At 52.2% G+C, this 17,637-nt stretch overlaps 1 protein-coding gene across 1 annotated transcript; it reads right to left on the bottom strand.

Annotated features, from left to right (window-relative positions):
- Positions 1-585: 585 nt before the first annotated feature.
- On the bottom strand, positions 586-14,172 carry RDH13 (retinol dehydrogenase 13). Its single transcript, XM_068992331.1, has 7 exons — positions 14,077-14,172; positions 11,671-11,789; positions 8,761-8,916; positions 6,141-6,245; positions 4,768-4,980; positions 3,920-4,021; positions 586-2,099 (listed from the first exon to the last, which is right to left on the bottom strand). Exons 1-7 carry the CDS (start codon positions 14,139-14,141, stop codon positions 1,852-1,854), a joined length of 1,008 nt encoding a protein of 335 aa, XP_068848432.1. The 5' UTR covers positions 14,142-14,172; the 3' UTR covers positions 586-1,851.
- Positions 14,173-17,637: the final 3,465 nt, after the last annotated feature.

The following is a 17,637-nucleotide window of genomic DNA, read 5'->3' as shown; positions in this document are numbered from 1 at the left end:
CCAGGTCGGGGAGCTAAGATCCCACCTGCCACGGAGCAACCACGGCAGAGAAACCTCACTCCCAAGTGAAAGAGGCCAAAACAACCAAATTTTTTCTTTTTAATCCCATTGTCTTTAAAAAAAGAAGGAGTGTCCAGGTGCAGCCCACAGAGAAGACAGCGGGCACAGACGGGGAGGTGGGGCCTGGTCACCCCGCACCAGTCCTCCAGCCGTTGTCCACCCGACGTGGGAACAGGAGCAACACTCGCCGTGTCCATGGCGCACTGGGGCGTCTTCAGCGGCCCCTCCCCACCCACCCCCTCGGCACTGATGGCATTCAGGACAGGGTCCTTCTCTGCCCTTCTGTGCATCGTACGATGTGGCCTGCACAGTTCTCCCAAGTATTAGACATTTTAACGTTAAGAGACTTTTTACCTCGATAACTGAGCTCTGTGGGGTCCCCTCCATGCTGTGCCCAAGCGGAGCGTCAGCCCCGCTTCTAACTCGCAAGGCACCCAGACCTCAAGGACGGTCACCATGTGAAAGGAGGAATGGGCCCCTTTAGTCCCCAAAAGTCTGAACTTCTGAGCCGTTTACTGCCCTGTTGATAGTTAAGTCAAGAGCCCATTTTCTAAATGTAATAAATCCAAGTTCTTTCGGGCCAGGTCCTTAGCACTCCCCCCGCCACACACACACGTAAAGGAAGAAAGTGAAACCAATGACTCAGTTACAGTTTTGGGGTTTCTTTTCCTATTAAAGAGCAAGTTGGAGGATCTGTGTGGTCGCGGTCCCGGGCCTCTGGGCTCCTCAGTGGTTCCTCCCTGCCCCCCACCCCCCGTGATGCCACCAGCATGACACGGAGACAACAGGGTCTGTTCCTGCGGGCGTCTCCAGCACCTCGCTGGGGTCTGGCACGTGGCAGGTCGTCAGTAAAGATCCACCAGCAGGGAGGGTGCAGCTGCCGTTCTCCGAGCCAGGGGGAAGTCGGCCCCACGCGATGAGCGAACAGCTGGGGAAGCCAAGGCTGAGCGAGGAGATCGGAGGTGCGCACAGTCACGCGGCGGACCACGAGTCCACTCGACGGCATCGGACAAACCTGCCCACAGGCATCCTGTCTCAGGCATGGGCCACACCAGAGGCAGGTGACACCGCCCCAAACTCCTGGTGTGGATTCCCAAAGGAGGCGTCCGCTGGCCCAGCCCACCTGCTGGCAGCAGGGCACACTGTGCCAGCCAGCCCTGGGCCAGAGGCTCAGCTGGGGCCAATCCCCGTGTCCAGAGAAGAGGCAACGCCACCACCCAGAGGGAGCCGCAGGCGTGGCAGTCAGTGCCCCTCGGGCAACTTGTTCAGTCGCTCGGTCGGGTCCGACCCTGCAACCCCAGGGACTGCAGCACACCAGCCTTCCTGTCCTTCACCGTCTCCAAGAGTCTGCGCAAACTCATGTCCATCGAGTCGGTGATGCCATCCAACCATCTCATCCTGTCGTCCCCTTCTCCTCCTGCCTTTGATCTTTCCCGGCATCAGGGTCTTTTCAAATGAGTCAGTTCTTATCAGGTGGCCAAAGTGTTGGGGCTTCAGCTTCAGCATCAGTCCTTCCAATGAATACTCAGGATTGATTTCCTTTAGGATGGACTGGTTGACTCTCAAGAGTCTTCTCCAGCATCACAGTTCAAAAGACTCAGTGCTCAGCCTTCTTTATGGTCCAACTCTCACATCCAAACATGACTACTGAGAAAACCATAGCGCTGGCTAGCCGGACCCTTGTCAATACTGCCACCTGGTGGATGCTGCGGGCATGACAGCTAGGCTTGGTGAGCTGCTCCACCCTGGCGGCTCTGCCTGCCCGGTGGCCTCCACGCCTGTTCCCAGCGGTTATTTGGGGAGCGGCTGTCCCCTTTCCCCATGGGATCCATGGGAGATCTCCAAGCCCACCAGGCGGACACTTTCAGCCCAAAGCCTCTTGGCTACTTCCTCATCCTCAGCTTCTGGGGCCGGAGGCTTCTCTTTGAGTACATCAAAGTACTTTCCAGAAACGCCCTCCAACTCCTCCGCCACGGCCAGGTAGACGCTGGGCTGGGCTGCCAGCTGGGGGCTCTTGACCAGCAGCCAGAAGATGGGCCCTGCAGTCAGTCCACAGAGAGTTCAGTCCAGACATTCAGAGAGGAAGGTACACCTCACCCCAGGTTGCTCAGGGCCCACCAAAGCCAGAAGGGTCCCTGGAGTCCCACAGAGCTCACCTCCAGGCCTTTGCCACTCTGGTTCCTTACACAGGAGCTCCCTTCCCTGGCACTGCCCAGACAAATCAACTCCAAATGCAGGAACCAGCCTGAAAGCTGCCTCCTCCAGGAAGCCCCCCTGGCTTTTCCCAGGAAAATGGAAAGTCCACGTCCTCACCTGACCCGATCTTTCTTTTTGCTTTGTTTTTGGCTGCACCATGCATGGCATATGGGATCTTAGTTCCCCGACCAGGGATTGAACCTGTGGCCCCTGCAGTGGAGGCCCAGTCTTAACTACTAGACCACCAAGGAAGTACCCCCACCACCCCGATCTTTCCTTAAACTAACTTTTATGTATTATCTCCAGTGCCAGCCTCAGCTTAAGATTCTTGATACCTAGCCGCCACCAACTAAAATGTCTACCAGGATAACAAACACTAGTTATAAAGCTCTCACTATTTATGCAGCCTAAATCTGGGCCAGGCACTGTGCTGATCCTTTTAAGGGCGGCCTCATCTAGTCCTCCCCACTGTGAGACAGGTACTGCTATGAGCCTTACTGGGCAGATAGGGAAATAGGGATTTGGAAAGAAGTCCCTTCCCTGGGTGGCCCAGCCAGTTTGGGATGAAACTGCAGCTATCCCAAGCATGGCTGGACTCTAAGCAGTCAGCCCCATGACCTCCCCCTATGAAACACTTTTCTCACTGGTCATTGGAAGAACTGATGCTGAAGCTGAAGCCCCAGTACTCTGACCACCTGACACGAAGAGCCAACTCATTAGAAAAGACCCTGATGCTGGGAAAGATTGAAGGCAGGAGGAGAAGGGGGCAACAGAGGATGAGATGGTCGGATGGCACCACCAACTCAACGGACGTGAGATTGAGCAAGCTCTGGGAGATGGTGATGGACAGGGAGGCCTGGCGTGCTGCAGTCCATGGGGTCCCAAAGAGTCAGACACAACTGAAAAGCTGAACCACACAAGGCTCTGGCCTGTTTCCCAGGGTGTTCTGAGGCTGGCAGGCTGGGCAGACACATAAAAGTGACTTTCGGGGAAGTCAGGGAAGACTCAGGGGAAAAAGAAGATGCAGGGTAAAGCAGAAATAGTCCCTGAGACAGACTCTGAGCGTGACGTTAATTTCACGTGTGGGCATCTTCCCTGATGGTCCAGTGGTTAAGACTCGGGGCTGCCAATGCAGGCGGCACAGGTTTGATTCCTGGTCGGGGAACTAAGATCCCACGTGCAAGGCGGCCAAGAGGTAAAAGAGAGAGAAAATATATGTGTGGGCTTACTGAGCGCGAGATGCCCAGAGAGCAGGGAGAATACTGTTTCCGGGGTGTCTGTGAGGGTGCGTGTAAAGTCTGTGAAATCCACCCTCCCAAGGTGGGCGGGCACTGGGAAGTTAACTGGGAGTGAGACGCTGAGCCCGGACATCCACCCCTCTCGGCTTTTCGAGTCAGCCTGGGACGTACACCAGCGGTTCCCCTGGTCCTCAGGCCCTTGGGTTTGGGCTGAACTACAGGGCCAGCATTCCTAGGCCTCCGACACAGATCAGGCCCCCACAGACGCATGAGCCAAAGCCTCCTAGTCAATCTCTCTAAATACCCCCGGATATCCTCTTGGTTCAGTGTCCCTGGAGAACCCTAGTACACTGAGGAAGGGCCCTGGGCCCCAGGTTGGGAGGACAGGGATTCAGCTAAGGGACCCCAGGCCAGAAGGGGCTTACCAAGCGTGAAGCTGGAGAAGGCGGAGCTGTGCATGCCCGTGTGTCTGCCCAGCTCTGTCCTGGCCACGCCGGGATGCAAGGCGTTGACAGTCACGCCCGTGCCTGGGACGGAAGGGAAGAGTGAGGCAAGCAGACAGCAGGTCCACCCCTTACCCAGAAGGCTGGTGCAGCCCGCCCTGGGCTCTGGGGCTCCCCCAAGTCTCCGTCACCCTCCTGCTCTGAAACCTTCACATCCATGCTTTTATCTTGCACGGCAGCTGTCTCACAGCTGCCCAGAGCAAAGCTTCTGAACCTGAGTGTGCAAACATCACCTGGAGGGCTGGAGAAGCCCAGACCGCTAGTGTCTAAAGCAGTGGGTCAGGGAGGGGTCTGAGATGCTGCAGTTATGACAAGCGCTCAGGTGAGCCCACACTGCCAGTCATCAGACCCTCTTTGAGAAGCAAGGGCAAGGGCAGGCTCTTCAGCTCTGGCACTACGGACGCTGAGCTGGGATCATTCTTTATCCTGTGCATTGTAGAATGTGGAGCACCACCCCTGGCCTCTGCCCACGAGATGCCTGGAACATCTCCCAAACCGCCCCTCTTCCCCAGACATCTCCAGATACTGCCAAAGCTCCACTGGCCTAGAACAGCAAAGGCTCGGGTGCCTGCTGGGAGGAGCAGAGGGCGGACATCGACTGTCTGTCCGCGTCGGGCACCGGCGGGGAGCGGGTGGTAAGTGTGTCATGGGCTGGCCTGCTCTGTCCTGGAGCTACCGCTCGACCTCCCATCCACCCAGGGTCACGGCAGGACCGTTTCAGGCTCGGAGCCCCCGGAGAGGGGAGCCCAGCAAGGCTCAGCCACACGCACCTTGAAGCCGCCGGCTCAGCTCCTTGGTGGAGACGACGACGGCCAGCTTGCTCTGGCAGTAGGCCGCCTTCGTGTCATACTTCCTCTTCTCCCAGTTCAAGTCCTCAAAGTCTATGTGCCCAGCAATGTGGGCCAAGGACGAGACGTTGATGATGCGCGAGGGGGCGGAGGCTTTCAGCTTGTCCAGCAGCAAGTTCGTCAAAAGGAAGTGGCCTGGAAGAAGGAAACAGAAAGACAACTTTCCCCCAGTTCCTGTCCCGGGCTAGGACCCTACTGAGAACATCACCTTATGGCCTCCTTCCATAACCTGTGTTTCTCAGCAAGGTCCCCCTCTGCCCTCCAGGGGGCATTTGGCAAAGTCTGGAGGCAATCTTCATCATCAGAGCTGAGGACCGAATGGGAGCGCTACTGCCACCTAGTGGGTGGGGCCAGGGATGCAGCTAAAAACCCCACAGTGCAGGAGTTGCCTGGGGGCCTCGTGGTTAGGATGCTGGGATCTCACTGCTGCAGCCTGGGTGCAATCCCTGCACAGTACCTACAAGCCCTGTGGTGCACCCCAAAAATACAAAATCCTGCAATGCACAAAACAGTCCCCACAACTAATTATCACCAAGTCCTGTGATAGCCCTCTATGAGGGCTGTCTGTCTCTCAAAATCCTTTCTCCGTTTCTTTTCTAGTGAGAATTTTGGGTTACCCATGAGACTGCCCAGTAAACGCTACATTTCCCAGTCTCCCCTGCAGCTCCACCAGGTCACATGACTCAGTCCCAGCCAGCAGCGGACGAAGACAGGCACATGTGTGTTACAGGCGAACTGGGCGTGCTTAAGTTGCTCATTCCCTTCTCCAAGGGATCTTCCCCACCCAGGGATCAAACCCGGGTCTCCTGCCCTGCAGGCAGATACTTTACCACCTGAGCCACCAGGGAAGCCATGTCACCCCCCAAACACCCCTGGGAAAAAAAGTCCTACCCTCCAGTACCTCGGAGTGCGACCTTACTTAGAGAGAGGGTCTACAGGAAGGTGGTAAAGTTCACACGAGGTCATCAGGGTGCCCCTAATCCTGTGACTGATGCCTACCCAGCGTCCCTCAGCCTTACCGCCGGACTCAGCGTGACAACAGATAGACTGACCCAGCAAGTGAAGGACAGACAGACACTGGGGGACAGACAGACAGAGGGACAAGAGGCCAAGAGGCTGAGGAAAGGTCCGGGACTGAAGGCCCAGCCACGAACAGGGGGCTCCCCGAGCTGCCAGGTGACCCCACGCACGGCCACCTTGGAGAGCGGAGGAAGACCCCTCCCGGAGCCTGCGTCTGGTCCATGGGGGGCCCCCACCCACATCCCGGGCCGATGCCACTCAGCCCGCAGCCTCACCCAGGTAGTTAACGCCAAGCTGCATCTCAAAGCCGTCCTCGGTGGTCCAGTGGGGGCACCGCATCACGGCCGCGTTGTTGATCAGGATGTGAACATGCTCCTCCTCTGGAAAATGGGGGTAAGGACAAATGGGTAACATTACCTGCCAGGTAGGACGGCTTCATTATGATCCACTCAAAAAGTACTTTCTGCAACCTAAGTGTCCATCAACAGGGGAACAGATAAATAGACACGGTACAGTGGAATATTATTCGGCCATAAAAAAGAATGGATAAGGCCATTAGCAGCAACAGGGACGGGCCTAGAGATGATCACACTAGGTAAAGTGAGCCAGAGAAAGGCAGAATTACATGATATCACTTATACGTTGTTACTGTTCAGGCACTAAGTTTGTGTCCGAGCCTTTGCGAACACATGGACTGCAGCACGCCAGGCTCCCCTGTCCTTCACTATCTCCCAGAGTTTGCTCAGACTCATGTCCATTGAGTCAACGATGTCATCCAACCATCTCATCCTCTCACTTATATATGGAATCTAAAAAAAAGGATACTAATGACTTTATTTACAAAACAGACTCACAGACACAGAAAACTTATGGTTACCAAGGTGCAGAGGGAGGGATTAATTAGGAATCTGGGGCTAACGTATGCCCGTTACTCTATATAAAATAGATAACCAACAAGGACCTACTGTATAGCAGAGAACCATACTCAATACCTTGTAATAATCTATAATAGAAAAGTCTTAAAAAAAATGTATTTTTGTGAACATTCACGTGTGTATATAACTAGACCAGAATTCAAGTTTGCTATAAACCTGAAACTAACAGAACGTTGTAAGTCAATTACATTTCAATAAAAATTTTAAAACACACACAGGAATTCCCTGGCAGTTCAGTGGTCAGGACCCCACGCTTCCACAGCAAGGCACATGGACGCAACCCCTGGTCGGGAACTTAGACCCTGCAAATCCCACGGTGGCAGGGAGAGAAACACACACACAGAAGACAGCCACAGCAATAAAAGAAAAAGCCCTGCCCGCCCGGGCCTCCAGGAGAGAGCTGGGGACAACAAGCAAGGGGCCGTAGCGGCTGTGTATCAGGCTGCGGTTCATACAAAAATCCCGAGGGAAGCTGCATCCCCTCGTCTGCTTTACGCCCGCATAAACGGCCCCCCAGAGGACGTGCAGCAGGGGAAGCAGTGAGCCCGTCTGAGGACAGCAGCCAGGGAGCTAGGGGCGGGGGCGCCAGGAAGATGCTTCCCTGTAGCCCCGTTTGCACCTTCTGAACGTTTAAGCTTGCAAATGTTGCTCCTGTCCGAAAAGTAAATAAATATGTAAGCGGTTCCGAGACCGTGTGGCGAGCAGCAGGAAGAGTGAGTCAGCCATCAAGGAGATGGAAGTGCAAGGGAACGCCAGCCTCACGCCTGGCTCTGCAGGAGATGCCCAGCAGAGAAGGCGGGCACTCCTGGTGCTCTGCGTCGTGCCTGCGGGGCCCCTGTGAGTCACTGGTCCTCACGGCCGACACGGCCCCAGGCGCTCCAGAGACAGAGCCTGAATTTGACTCAGGTCAGTGTCCCCGGAGTCACCTCAGCACCAGAGAGCCTGAGCAAACGGTGGGTGAGTCGGTGTTTCTGCCCTTCTCCTCCTGGTTAACTCTTCCTCTGCCTCCTACACATCAAACCCGTTCCCGGCCTCTGCTTCTCCCAGGAGCCCAGCTCAGACAGAAGGACTTGGTTTTCCTGGAGAGTGGGACTCGGTCACCTTCTTTTGTAAAGGACCAGGCAGCAAATACTTTCAGTTCTGCAGGCGATTTGGTCTGTCTCCACTGAATCCTGCCCTTGAAGGACTAAAACGGCCACAGACAATATGGAAGTCGATGGGCCCAGCTGTGCGTCAACAAAACTTTACGGAGATGATTTTGTTGCTGTGGAGTCGCTCAGTGGTGTCTGACTCTTTGCAACCCCATGGCTGTAGCCCGCCAGGCTCCTCTGTCCATGGGATTCTCCAGCAAGAAAACTGGAGTGGGCTGCCATTTCCTTCTCCAGCAGATCTTCCTGACCCAGGGATCGAACCCACATCTCCTGCACTGACAGGCGGGTTCTCTACCACTGAGCCACCAGGAAAGACCCTTTATGGAGATACATGCATACGTACAGCGGGCTCACATTCTTCTACAGCAGGAACTCACACAACGCTGCAAACAATCAGACTTCAGTTTCTAGAAAAAAACCTTTAGGGAAACTAAAATCTGAATTCCGGGAACTCCCTGGCGATCCAGTGGACCCTGGGCTTTCACTGCCCAGGGGGCAGGTTCAGTCCCTGGCCCGGAGCTAACATCCTAAAAGCCACGGAGTGTGGCCAAAAGAACAAAGCACAGTCTGCATTCCACATAAAAGCCACATGTCGCGAGATGTTATTCTTTTTTCTTTCCCACACGCAAAAGTGACAAATATGCAAACGTGAAAATGTCAGAAAGGAAAACAGTGTAAAATCTTCACCCAAAGACTGAACAGAACCAGGCAGTGAGCAACACTCGGCTCCAGGGCCTGCCCGGTGCGGTCCCCGGCCACGGCCCGGCCGCGCAAGCCCTCCCTCACAAGGCCAGCGGCCTCTCTCTTGCCTTCAGTGACCTGCGCCGCGAACTCTCGGATGGACTTCAGGGAGGCCAAGTCCAGGTGCCGGGCGTTAACGCGGTGATTAAGGGTCTCCCCTCGAATCTCCTTGGCCGCCGCTTCGCACTTCTCCATGTCTCGACAGGCCAGAATGATGTTGCCTCCTGAAAGAGCCAGACGAGAAACAAAGTTTTTTAATAAACATAAAAAAGATCCACTCCTAAGTGTATGTACCCAAGATAAATGAAGAGTAAGTCCATACAAAACCATGTACTCTAACGTTCACAGAGGCACTGCTGAGGTAGAAACGCCCCAAATGTCCACCGAGGGAAGAATGAACAGGGAGGGGGAGGGATAAAGTGGGAGTTTGGGACTAACATATACACTCTACTGTATATAAAATAGATACCCAACAAGGACCTCCTGGAGAGCACAGGGGACTCTGATCAATATTCTGTAATGAGCTGAATGGGAAAGAATTTGAAAAAGGATAGATACATGTGTGTTTAAAACAGAATCACTCTGCTGCCCAACTGAAACTAACCCAACACTGTAAATCAACTATACTCCAATAGTTTTTAAAAAATTATTCAGGGAAACGTGGTCCATGCATCAGTGGAATATTACCCAGCCATGAAAATGAAGGAAATCCCAAAACATCTACACCACGGATGAGCCTCACAAACACGATGCTCACTCAAAGAAAGCAGATGTAAAAGGACGGTGTATGATTCCATTAATCTGAAACGCCCCCAAGAGGCAAATCCACAGAAGGAAGACCAGTGGCTTCCTAGCTCTGCAGAGGATGGGAGATTAAGAGGGCGATGGCTTAGAGGACCCAGGTTGTATTTCGGGTGTGATGAAACATGTTCTACAATGGGGAGCAGGCATGGTTGCACATTTCTGTGAATATACTAAAAATCACAGAAGTGTGTATTTTTAAATGTGTGAATTAAATCTTAATACACCCATTAAAAAAAATAATAACTGTTTTTTTTTTCAAATTAGAGAAGTGAGGAGAAACAGGGTCTGAGAAAAGGATGGGCAACCACGATGCTGTGTGGGTCTTTGGGGCTCCCCTGGGGTGGACCAGCCGCCTCCTACACACTGGCTGCCCCATCACACAGTCCAGGACAGAGCTCATCAAGTCCGGGCTCCATCCATCCTCGCAGGGCCAGCCCGCCCTTGGATGGTGGTAGGTGTGTTGGCCTAAGTTCCAGTCTCCCAGGTCCGGAAAGGAACACCTGCCCCTACGTGGGGGAAATCCCATGTGGTGAGGCACAGGGGCAGAGGACCACCCATCACGGCCCCCATCACTCTGACCTCGGGGCGAACATGCAGCTCAGGCCTGGCTGATCCAGCAGGGACGCATTCACTGGCCACCGTGTCTGGAGCCCCCCAAGGAGAGGTCCTGGCCTCCCCCAGCCCTCACACCTGCCCCGGCCTCTCCCTCCCAACTCCAGTCTTCCAGCTCTTCAAACAAAAACCGGGATGCCTGTCCCCCCAGAAACCCCACTGATTCTAAATTCAAAAGGGAGCTCTGTGGGGACTTCCCTGGTGGTCTGGTGGTTAGGAATCCGAGCTTCCGGTGCAGGGGGCACGGTTTGATCCCTGGTCAGGAAACTAAGATCCTGCATGTCACACAGTGGGGCCAAAAATAAATAAATTTTTTTTAAACAGAGAGATCTGTGTGCTGAGGAGGGCACTTCTCCATAAGCCCGCTCTTACAATGAGAAAAACATCAAACAGACCCAAATCGAAGGGGCCATTCCTCCTGTTAAAGACCTGGTCAATAAGCTTGGAAGAGCCTGAAGTCAAGTCTTACTCCCAACCTCTGACCCAGGCCCTAACCCAGTCACCAGGACTGAGTCCAACCAGCATAGGAGAGGGCGAGGCCGATGCAGAGAAAAAGCCAACCAGAAACTGCTGACTGTCCATGGGCTCCTCTGAGCCCTTGGACCCATCCGCCCCCTTCCAGGACACCAGGCTTTGGGGCTTATGCCAGCCTGCATTTGTTTCTGCCACTTTCAAAACTGGAAGAATCAGAAGCCTTAACCCCCCCAGGGGAATCCCATCGTCCACCACCAGGTCTTTTTTTTTTTTTTTTAATTAAATTTTAAAATCTTTAATTCTTACATGTGTTCCCAAACATGAAACCCCCTCCCACCCACCACCAGGTCTTAACACCAGATCTTAACCCCTCCAGGGGAATCCCATCGTCCACCACCAGGTCTTAACACCAGATCTTAACCCCCCCAGGGGAATCCCACAGTCCACCACCAGGTCTTAACAGCAGATCTTAACCCCCCAAGGGGAATCCCACCATCCACCACCAGGTCTTAACACCAGATCTTAACCCCCCAGGGGAATCCCACCGTCCACCACCAGGTCTTAACACCAGATCTTAACCCCCCCAGGGGAATCCCACAGTCCACCACCAGGTCTTAACAGCAGATCTTAACCCCCCAAGGGGAATCCCACCGTCCACCACCAGGTCTTAACACCAGATCTTAACCCCCCAGGGGAATCCCACCGTCCACCACCAGGTCTTAACATCAGATCTTAACCCCCCGCCCAGGGAAATCCCACCGTTCACCACCAGGTCTTAACAGCAGATCTTAACCCCCCCAGGGGAATCCCACAGTCCACCACCAGGTCTTAACAGCAGATCTTAATCCCCCCAGGGGAATCCCACCGTCCACCACCAGGTCTTAACACCAGATCTTAACCCCCCCTGGGGAATCCCACAGTCCACCACCAGGTCTTAACAGCAGATCTTAATCCCCCCAGGGGAATCCCACCGTCCACCACCAGGTCTTAACACCAGATCTTAACCCCCCCTGGGGAATCCCATCCTCCACCACCAGGTCTCGGGCCTGAGCCCCGCGCCGAGAAGCAGGTGCCCAACGGGACGCCACCTCTTTTGGCCAGCTCCAAGGCGGTCTGCTTCCCAATGCCCGTGTTGGCACCAGTCACAATGACAGTCTTCCCGGGAATGGTGGCCTTGCTGGGACAAGCCCCGCCGGCGACAAAGTCCCTGGAGGTAGGAAACGGGAGGTCAGTTCCATCTGTCTGTCCACTCTCACTGCAGGTGCCCCCAGCGGTTACGATCTCAGACAAGCGACCGCTCTGAGCTTGTGCTCCCCCAGCGGAAGGATGGGAACAGTATCACACAACCCGAGGGAGCCCTGTAGTTACTCAGCACCGCCTGGTGTGGGGAAGCCTCCTCGTCATAACCATCGTTAGCTGATAAAGACCCCGTGTCCGACCCCTACGGCTGCTGTAACATTTCACCAGCTCAGTGGGTTAAAACCACACAATAGAGTCTGCAGGTCAGAGTCCCAGACGGGTCTCACAGGATAAAACTGAGGTGTCGGCAGAGCTGTGTTCCTTCTGGAGGCGCAAGGGAGAATTGAGAATTCTTCCCGAGCCTTTTCCAGATTCTAAGGGCCACCTGCCTCCCTGGGCTCGTGGCCCCTTCCTCTGCCTTCAAAGTCAGCAACAGCAGCACTAAGTGTCTGGCTCTGATTCTTCCGCCTCCCTCTTGTGAGTACCGTTGTGATGACACTGGGGCCACCTGGTGATCATCTCCCATTACGGAGGTTCTTAATGACATCTGCAGAGTCCCCTTTGACCAGTAAGGAAACACAGTCATGGGTTCTGGCCATTAGGATGTGCAGGAGAGGGCAGGAGGGCCTTATTCCGCTACTATGTCCATATTCCAGAGGCTAAATACTGGAAACAACTAAATGTCCCCAACAGGAAGCTGGCCAGAGAAACAGTGTCCCCTCCAGACAAGAGGGTCATTTTTAATTAAAAATAAATATTCATATTCCCTGTCCCCAACCAGGGCATTCAGCTTGCTTTTATTCTTCCCATGCTGGTATTCATTATTATTTTTAAGCTTTTTCAGAACTAACAGACATCAGCATGAATAAAAATAAAAAGAGCAGCCAATGAATTTTTTGGGGGACCATGCCTTCTGCTTTGAGGGTTCTTACTTCCCCAACGAAGGACTGACCAGTCAGGCCCCGGCAGTGAAAGTGCCAAGCCCTAACCCTTGGACCACCAGGGAATTTCCCAATGATTTCTATGATAAGGAAAAATTATTTCCATTTCCTAGAGCTTCCCAAAAAAAGGCGGTTGATATTTACAAAGCAGGAGTTTATAAAAAACAAGATAGCAGCCGGCTACACAAAAAAGACTTCATTGGATCAGGAGGAACAACTTCAAAATGAACCCTCATCACAGAGCAGATGAACAAGCCTAAACGTATATATGCAAAGAGATTAACAGTCAGTCAGTCTATCCTTCAACCCCTTATGAGAGGGGAAAAAAAAGATACTTCAATATTGCAATCACTTTCTGGCCTAACTCCCAGCTCTTGTGTAACTGCAATAAACTACGTAGTGCTAATCCTGAACACTTAATGTGAGGTCTACTGTCTCAACAAATTTTTAAGTGTACAGTATAATACTGTTACTACAAGCATAACATGGTTATATTTCTAGGTGCTCAACAGTCACACTGTATGGCTTATAATAGCCGGGGCAAATGTAAAAGGTTTCCATCTTCACAGAAAGTTCTACTGAATGGTGCTGCTGTAGAATATTTGGTTGCTGTATTTTGGTTTGGAGTTGGGGGCGGGGGGGGGATTCTTATATTGAAGAATAGTTGGTATACAATATTATATACGGTACAGGTGTACAACATAATGCTTTACAACTTTTAAAGGTTATATTCCATTCATATCTACTGTAAAAGAGTTGCTATATTCCCCTGGTTGTACAATATCTCTTTGTGGTTTCTTTTATAACTAACAGTTTGCACCCCTTAGCCCCCTGTCTTGTTTTTATTTAGTGAATTAGCCCAGGAACCACAGGGAAGAACTGTCCTACGTGTATATCCCACGCAGTAACGATCTTTCCATTGACTGAGCTGGACCACTCTAACTTGTTTCTCTGATTCCGGACAAGGAGAGCTTAGATGGCATACACGTTCCTTGCATCTGGGCCAGGACGTGACATACGGGAGGTGCCCAGTAGGTATCTGCTGAATGAATGAATTAATGCACTGAAAGTCCGGAAATAACTAGACCAAAACGTTTACCAGGGCCCGGATCCGCCCCTCTCTCTGGCCGACCTTGGGCCGTGACCTGCCCGCTCGGGGCCCAGGCTTGCCCCCGCATTCTCTGGGAGCACTGCTGGATGAGTGGACTGGAGGACTCCTGGGTGGGCGAGGAGCTGGCGTCTCCACCCGGCCCTCCCTCCCCGTCCAAGCCCACCGGCCCGCCGTTACCGCGCCTGAGACCCGCGCGCACTCACTTGAGCAGCACGGCGCCGCCCACGGCCGTGCCCAGCACGGACAGCGGCAGAACGTAGCGGCTCATGCCTGGCCGGAGCGGGAGTCTCACTGCAGCCGCCCGCACCCCCGAGCCCCGGAGCCTGCACCAGGAGCGCGCCGCCCCGGACCCACGTGCGGAACGGCACGCGCCGCCGGACCCCGCGCCTCCGGAAGGGGCGGGGCGGGGCGGGGCCTCCAGGGTGAGACCTATGGGGACGGACTGCGAGCGCTGCTGCTGCTGGGAATGGTAGTTTCCGGCGCCGGGGCCTCGGGGGCGGGGCCTAGGCGCTGTTCCGATGACGTCACACTCGCTCCGCTTAAAAGTTCAGCGCCGCGCAGTAGGGACCCCAGGATCCCAGCGAGGCAGCTGTCGCTTCCGGATCTGGGTCCTCTGTCTTTCAAATGGATCAGCCTGTTTCCTCATCTAAAAATACGTGTGCCTACGACCTCGCTATGTATAAAACAAAACAGCTGCGAGACGATATTGTGCAGCCCAGGGACGACAGCCAGTATTCCATAAAAACTTTAAACCGAATGTAATCCATTAAAAATTTGAATCACTGTTATACACCTGAAACTAATGTAGTACTGAAAATCAAGTATACCTCAATGAAAACAAATAAATAAGTGGCATAAATACACGAGTTATTTGTCGATTTTCTGGGACAATTTAATAAATTCAATGCTCAGAATCCAAGACCTGCAAGCCTGGGAGGTTCCCAGATTCCTGGAGTACTGAGCAAGGAGGTCATGGGGGCGTAAACTTCGGGTCTGAGGGAGGAGGGGCCGGGGGTGTGGACTTCGGGTCTGAAGCAGGAGGGGCTGGAGGCGTGAACTTCTGAGTCTGAGGAGAGGCCCACCCTAATTCAAAATGAGGTCACCCTAATTCCATACATCTGCAACAACCCTATTTCGGAATAAGATCATATTCTGAGGTCTACTGCACATTAGGATTTCAACATCTATAAATGTGTGGGGGTAGAAGGGAGATGCAGTTCAACTCATCCCACTTAAAATAATCAAAAGTGGGAAGCAATCCAGTTTTGTAATAGATAAGTCCATCAACAGCTAAAGGAATAAGTTATTTATAGTAAATTCAGACAATGGAAAGAAAGTGAAAGTGAAGTCGCTCGGTCTTTTCCGACTCTTTGCAATCTGTGGACTGTAGCCTACCAGGCTCCTCGGTCCTTGGGATTCTCCAGGCATGAAGTGAGTTGCCATTCCCTTCTCCTCAGACAACGGACTCTTTCTTAATAAAAAGGAATGATCTATTGCTATTTGTACAATATGTATGATTCCAGTTACATGACAGTCTAGGGGAGAGAATGAAGACCAGTGGTTACCAAGGGTTAAGGGGGTGGGGGAAGTGATTACTGCAAAGGGAACCTTTGGGGAGTTTTGGAAAGAGTATCTTGATTACACAGGAATTTATATGCATGACAACATACATTCGTCAAGTCTCATCAGTATGTTCACTGAATTTTATTGCATGTAAGACACTTCCCAAGTGGTGCTAGTGATTAAAAAAAAAAAAAAAAAAAAACTCACCTGCCAGTGCAGGAGATGTAAGAGGCACTGGATCAATCCCTGGGTAGGGAAGACCCCCTGGAGGAGGAAATAGCAACCCACTCCAGTATTCTTGCCTGGAGAATCCCATGGACAGAGGAGCCTGGCGGGTTACAGTTCATGGGGTTGCAAAGAGTTGGGCACGACTGAAGCGATTTAGCATGCACGCATTTCATGTAAATTACACTGCAATAAAACTGATTAAAAGGCAAAAAAAAAAATACAGAAAAGATTTTCATAATTTAGTTTCAAAAAGTATATCACCCAAGTAACTCTGATTTATGATTGGATTGAGTTTGTCAATAATCCACAGACACACTTTAGAACACTTTCAAAATGACAAATAGCTGATTAATAAATTGTTTCCAAATGTCCCAAGAACTTTTTTTTCTTTTCCTTTTTTTGTTAACAAGACAAAACATGCCTATTTAGCTAAAATTGGTGAGTGGGGGTAGGACGTGGCAGAAATGTACAAGGCTGGAGATGAGAGGCTCGGGGGTCAATAGGGCACTCAGGATGGAGGAGCCGGAGGTCAGCAGTCTTGTAGGTGGGGGCCCCTACCCCCAACAACAGCAGGAACTCTTGGGAACAGGATGAAAGCACCTGGACAGCAAGCTCCAGGTTGGTCTCTGAGATGGGGATGCCAGAGTGGAGAAAGATCTAGAAACTCTGAAGCATCAGCTCTTGGCTCCATTATGACACAGAGGGCTGACATGACTTGCAGTTCTGGGGCAGCAGCACCAACAGTGAGTCATGAAAACCCTACTGGACACAGGAAACACAACAGGGCATCCAAAGAAAACACTACGGCCAGCATCCAGGATCTGTGATTGGCGAATCAGGCTAGGAGTCAGGAAAGACTTCCTAGAGGAGGCAAAACCTAAATAGGGTTTTGAAGGATGAATAGGAGTTGTTCAAGTGGACTGACTGGAGTCATGAGAAGTTGTGAGGCAAGTTCCTTGGGATGGTAGGAGGTTTGACTTGAAGGGGTAGGCAGCTGGCAAGACATGTGGCTGAAGAGAAGATTAAAAAACAAAAAAAAGGCAATAATGCCAGCTTTTGTTTATTAAGTGCGGGCTTCCCTGGTGGCACAGTGGTAAAGAATCCACCTGCCAATACAGGAGACACAAGAGACATGAGTTCGATGCCTGGGTGGAGAGGACCCCCTGGAGAAAGAAATGGCAGCCCACTCCAGTCTTCTTGCCTGGAGAATTCCATGGACAGAGGAGCCTGGCGGGCGACAGTCCATGGGGTCGCAAAGAGTCAGACACGACTGAGCAGCTGTGTGGAACACACGGCACAGCACTGTTTACCAAGTGTCTAGTCTGTGCAAATATTTAATCCACACAGCAAATCAAAGTGTAGGTTTGCTGCTGGGGCATTGCAAGGGTAGCTGTGTCTGGCAAAAGTTTTCTCCCCTTCCTGAGACTGTGGGAACTCAGAGTTCCTGAATCATGGAGTGTACAAGATGTGGGAGAGGGGAAGGTTCCGCAGAGGCTGTACACACTCCAAGGCATGGATCTAGAAAGATCTAGTTTCAGATTTCTGCTCCACCTCTTCTTAGATGTGTACCTTGAGCGGTGACTTCCCCTCTGTCAACTTCTGTCTCTTCTTACCCACCAAAGTGACAGAGTTAGTATCCTTCATATGTAAAGAGTTCTAATGAATCAATAAGAAAAAAAAGTCTCACCTCTAACAGAAAGAGGGGGGAGCATAGGCAAAGGATATAAGGGCCAATTTGCAAAGAAAGAAAATTAACAAACACATAAAACTACTCAGCCCTACTGGGAATCAAAGAAACTCATCAGGATAATGACAAGATACTATTTTATCAGATTGCAGAATCAAAGCAATGATAATACCCAGTGTTGGCAGGGGTGTGGTGAAACGGGTACACCTACCTGCTGGTGGGAGTGTCAGTTGGTACAGCCTTCCTAAAAGGTCATTCAGTAATATGTGGCAAAACCACCCACACC

Source organism: Capricornis sumatraensis, chromosome 20, assembly GCF_032405125.1.
Source record: "Capricornis sumatraensis isolate serow.1 chromosome 20, serow.2, whole genome shotgun sequence".
NCBI classification, from domain to species: Eukaryota; Metazoa; Chordata; class Mammalia; order Artiodactyla; family Bovidae; genus Capricornis; species Capricornis sumatraensis.
Note: the sequence above shows the minus strand (reverse complement) of the source record. Positions and strands in the feature narration are given on the sequence as shown.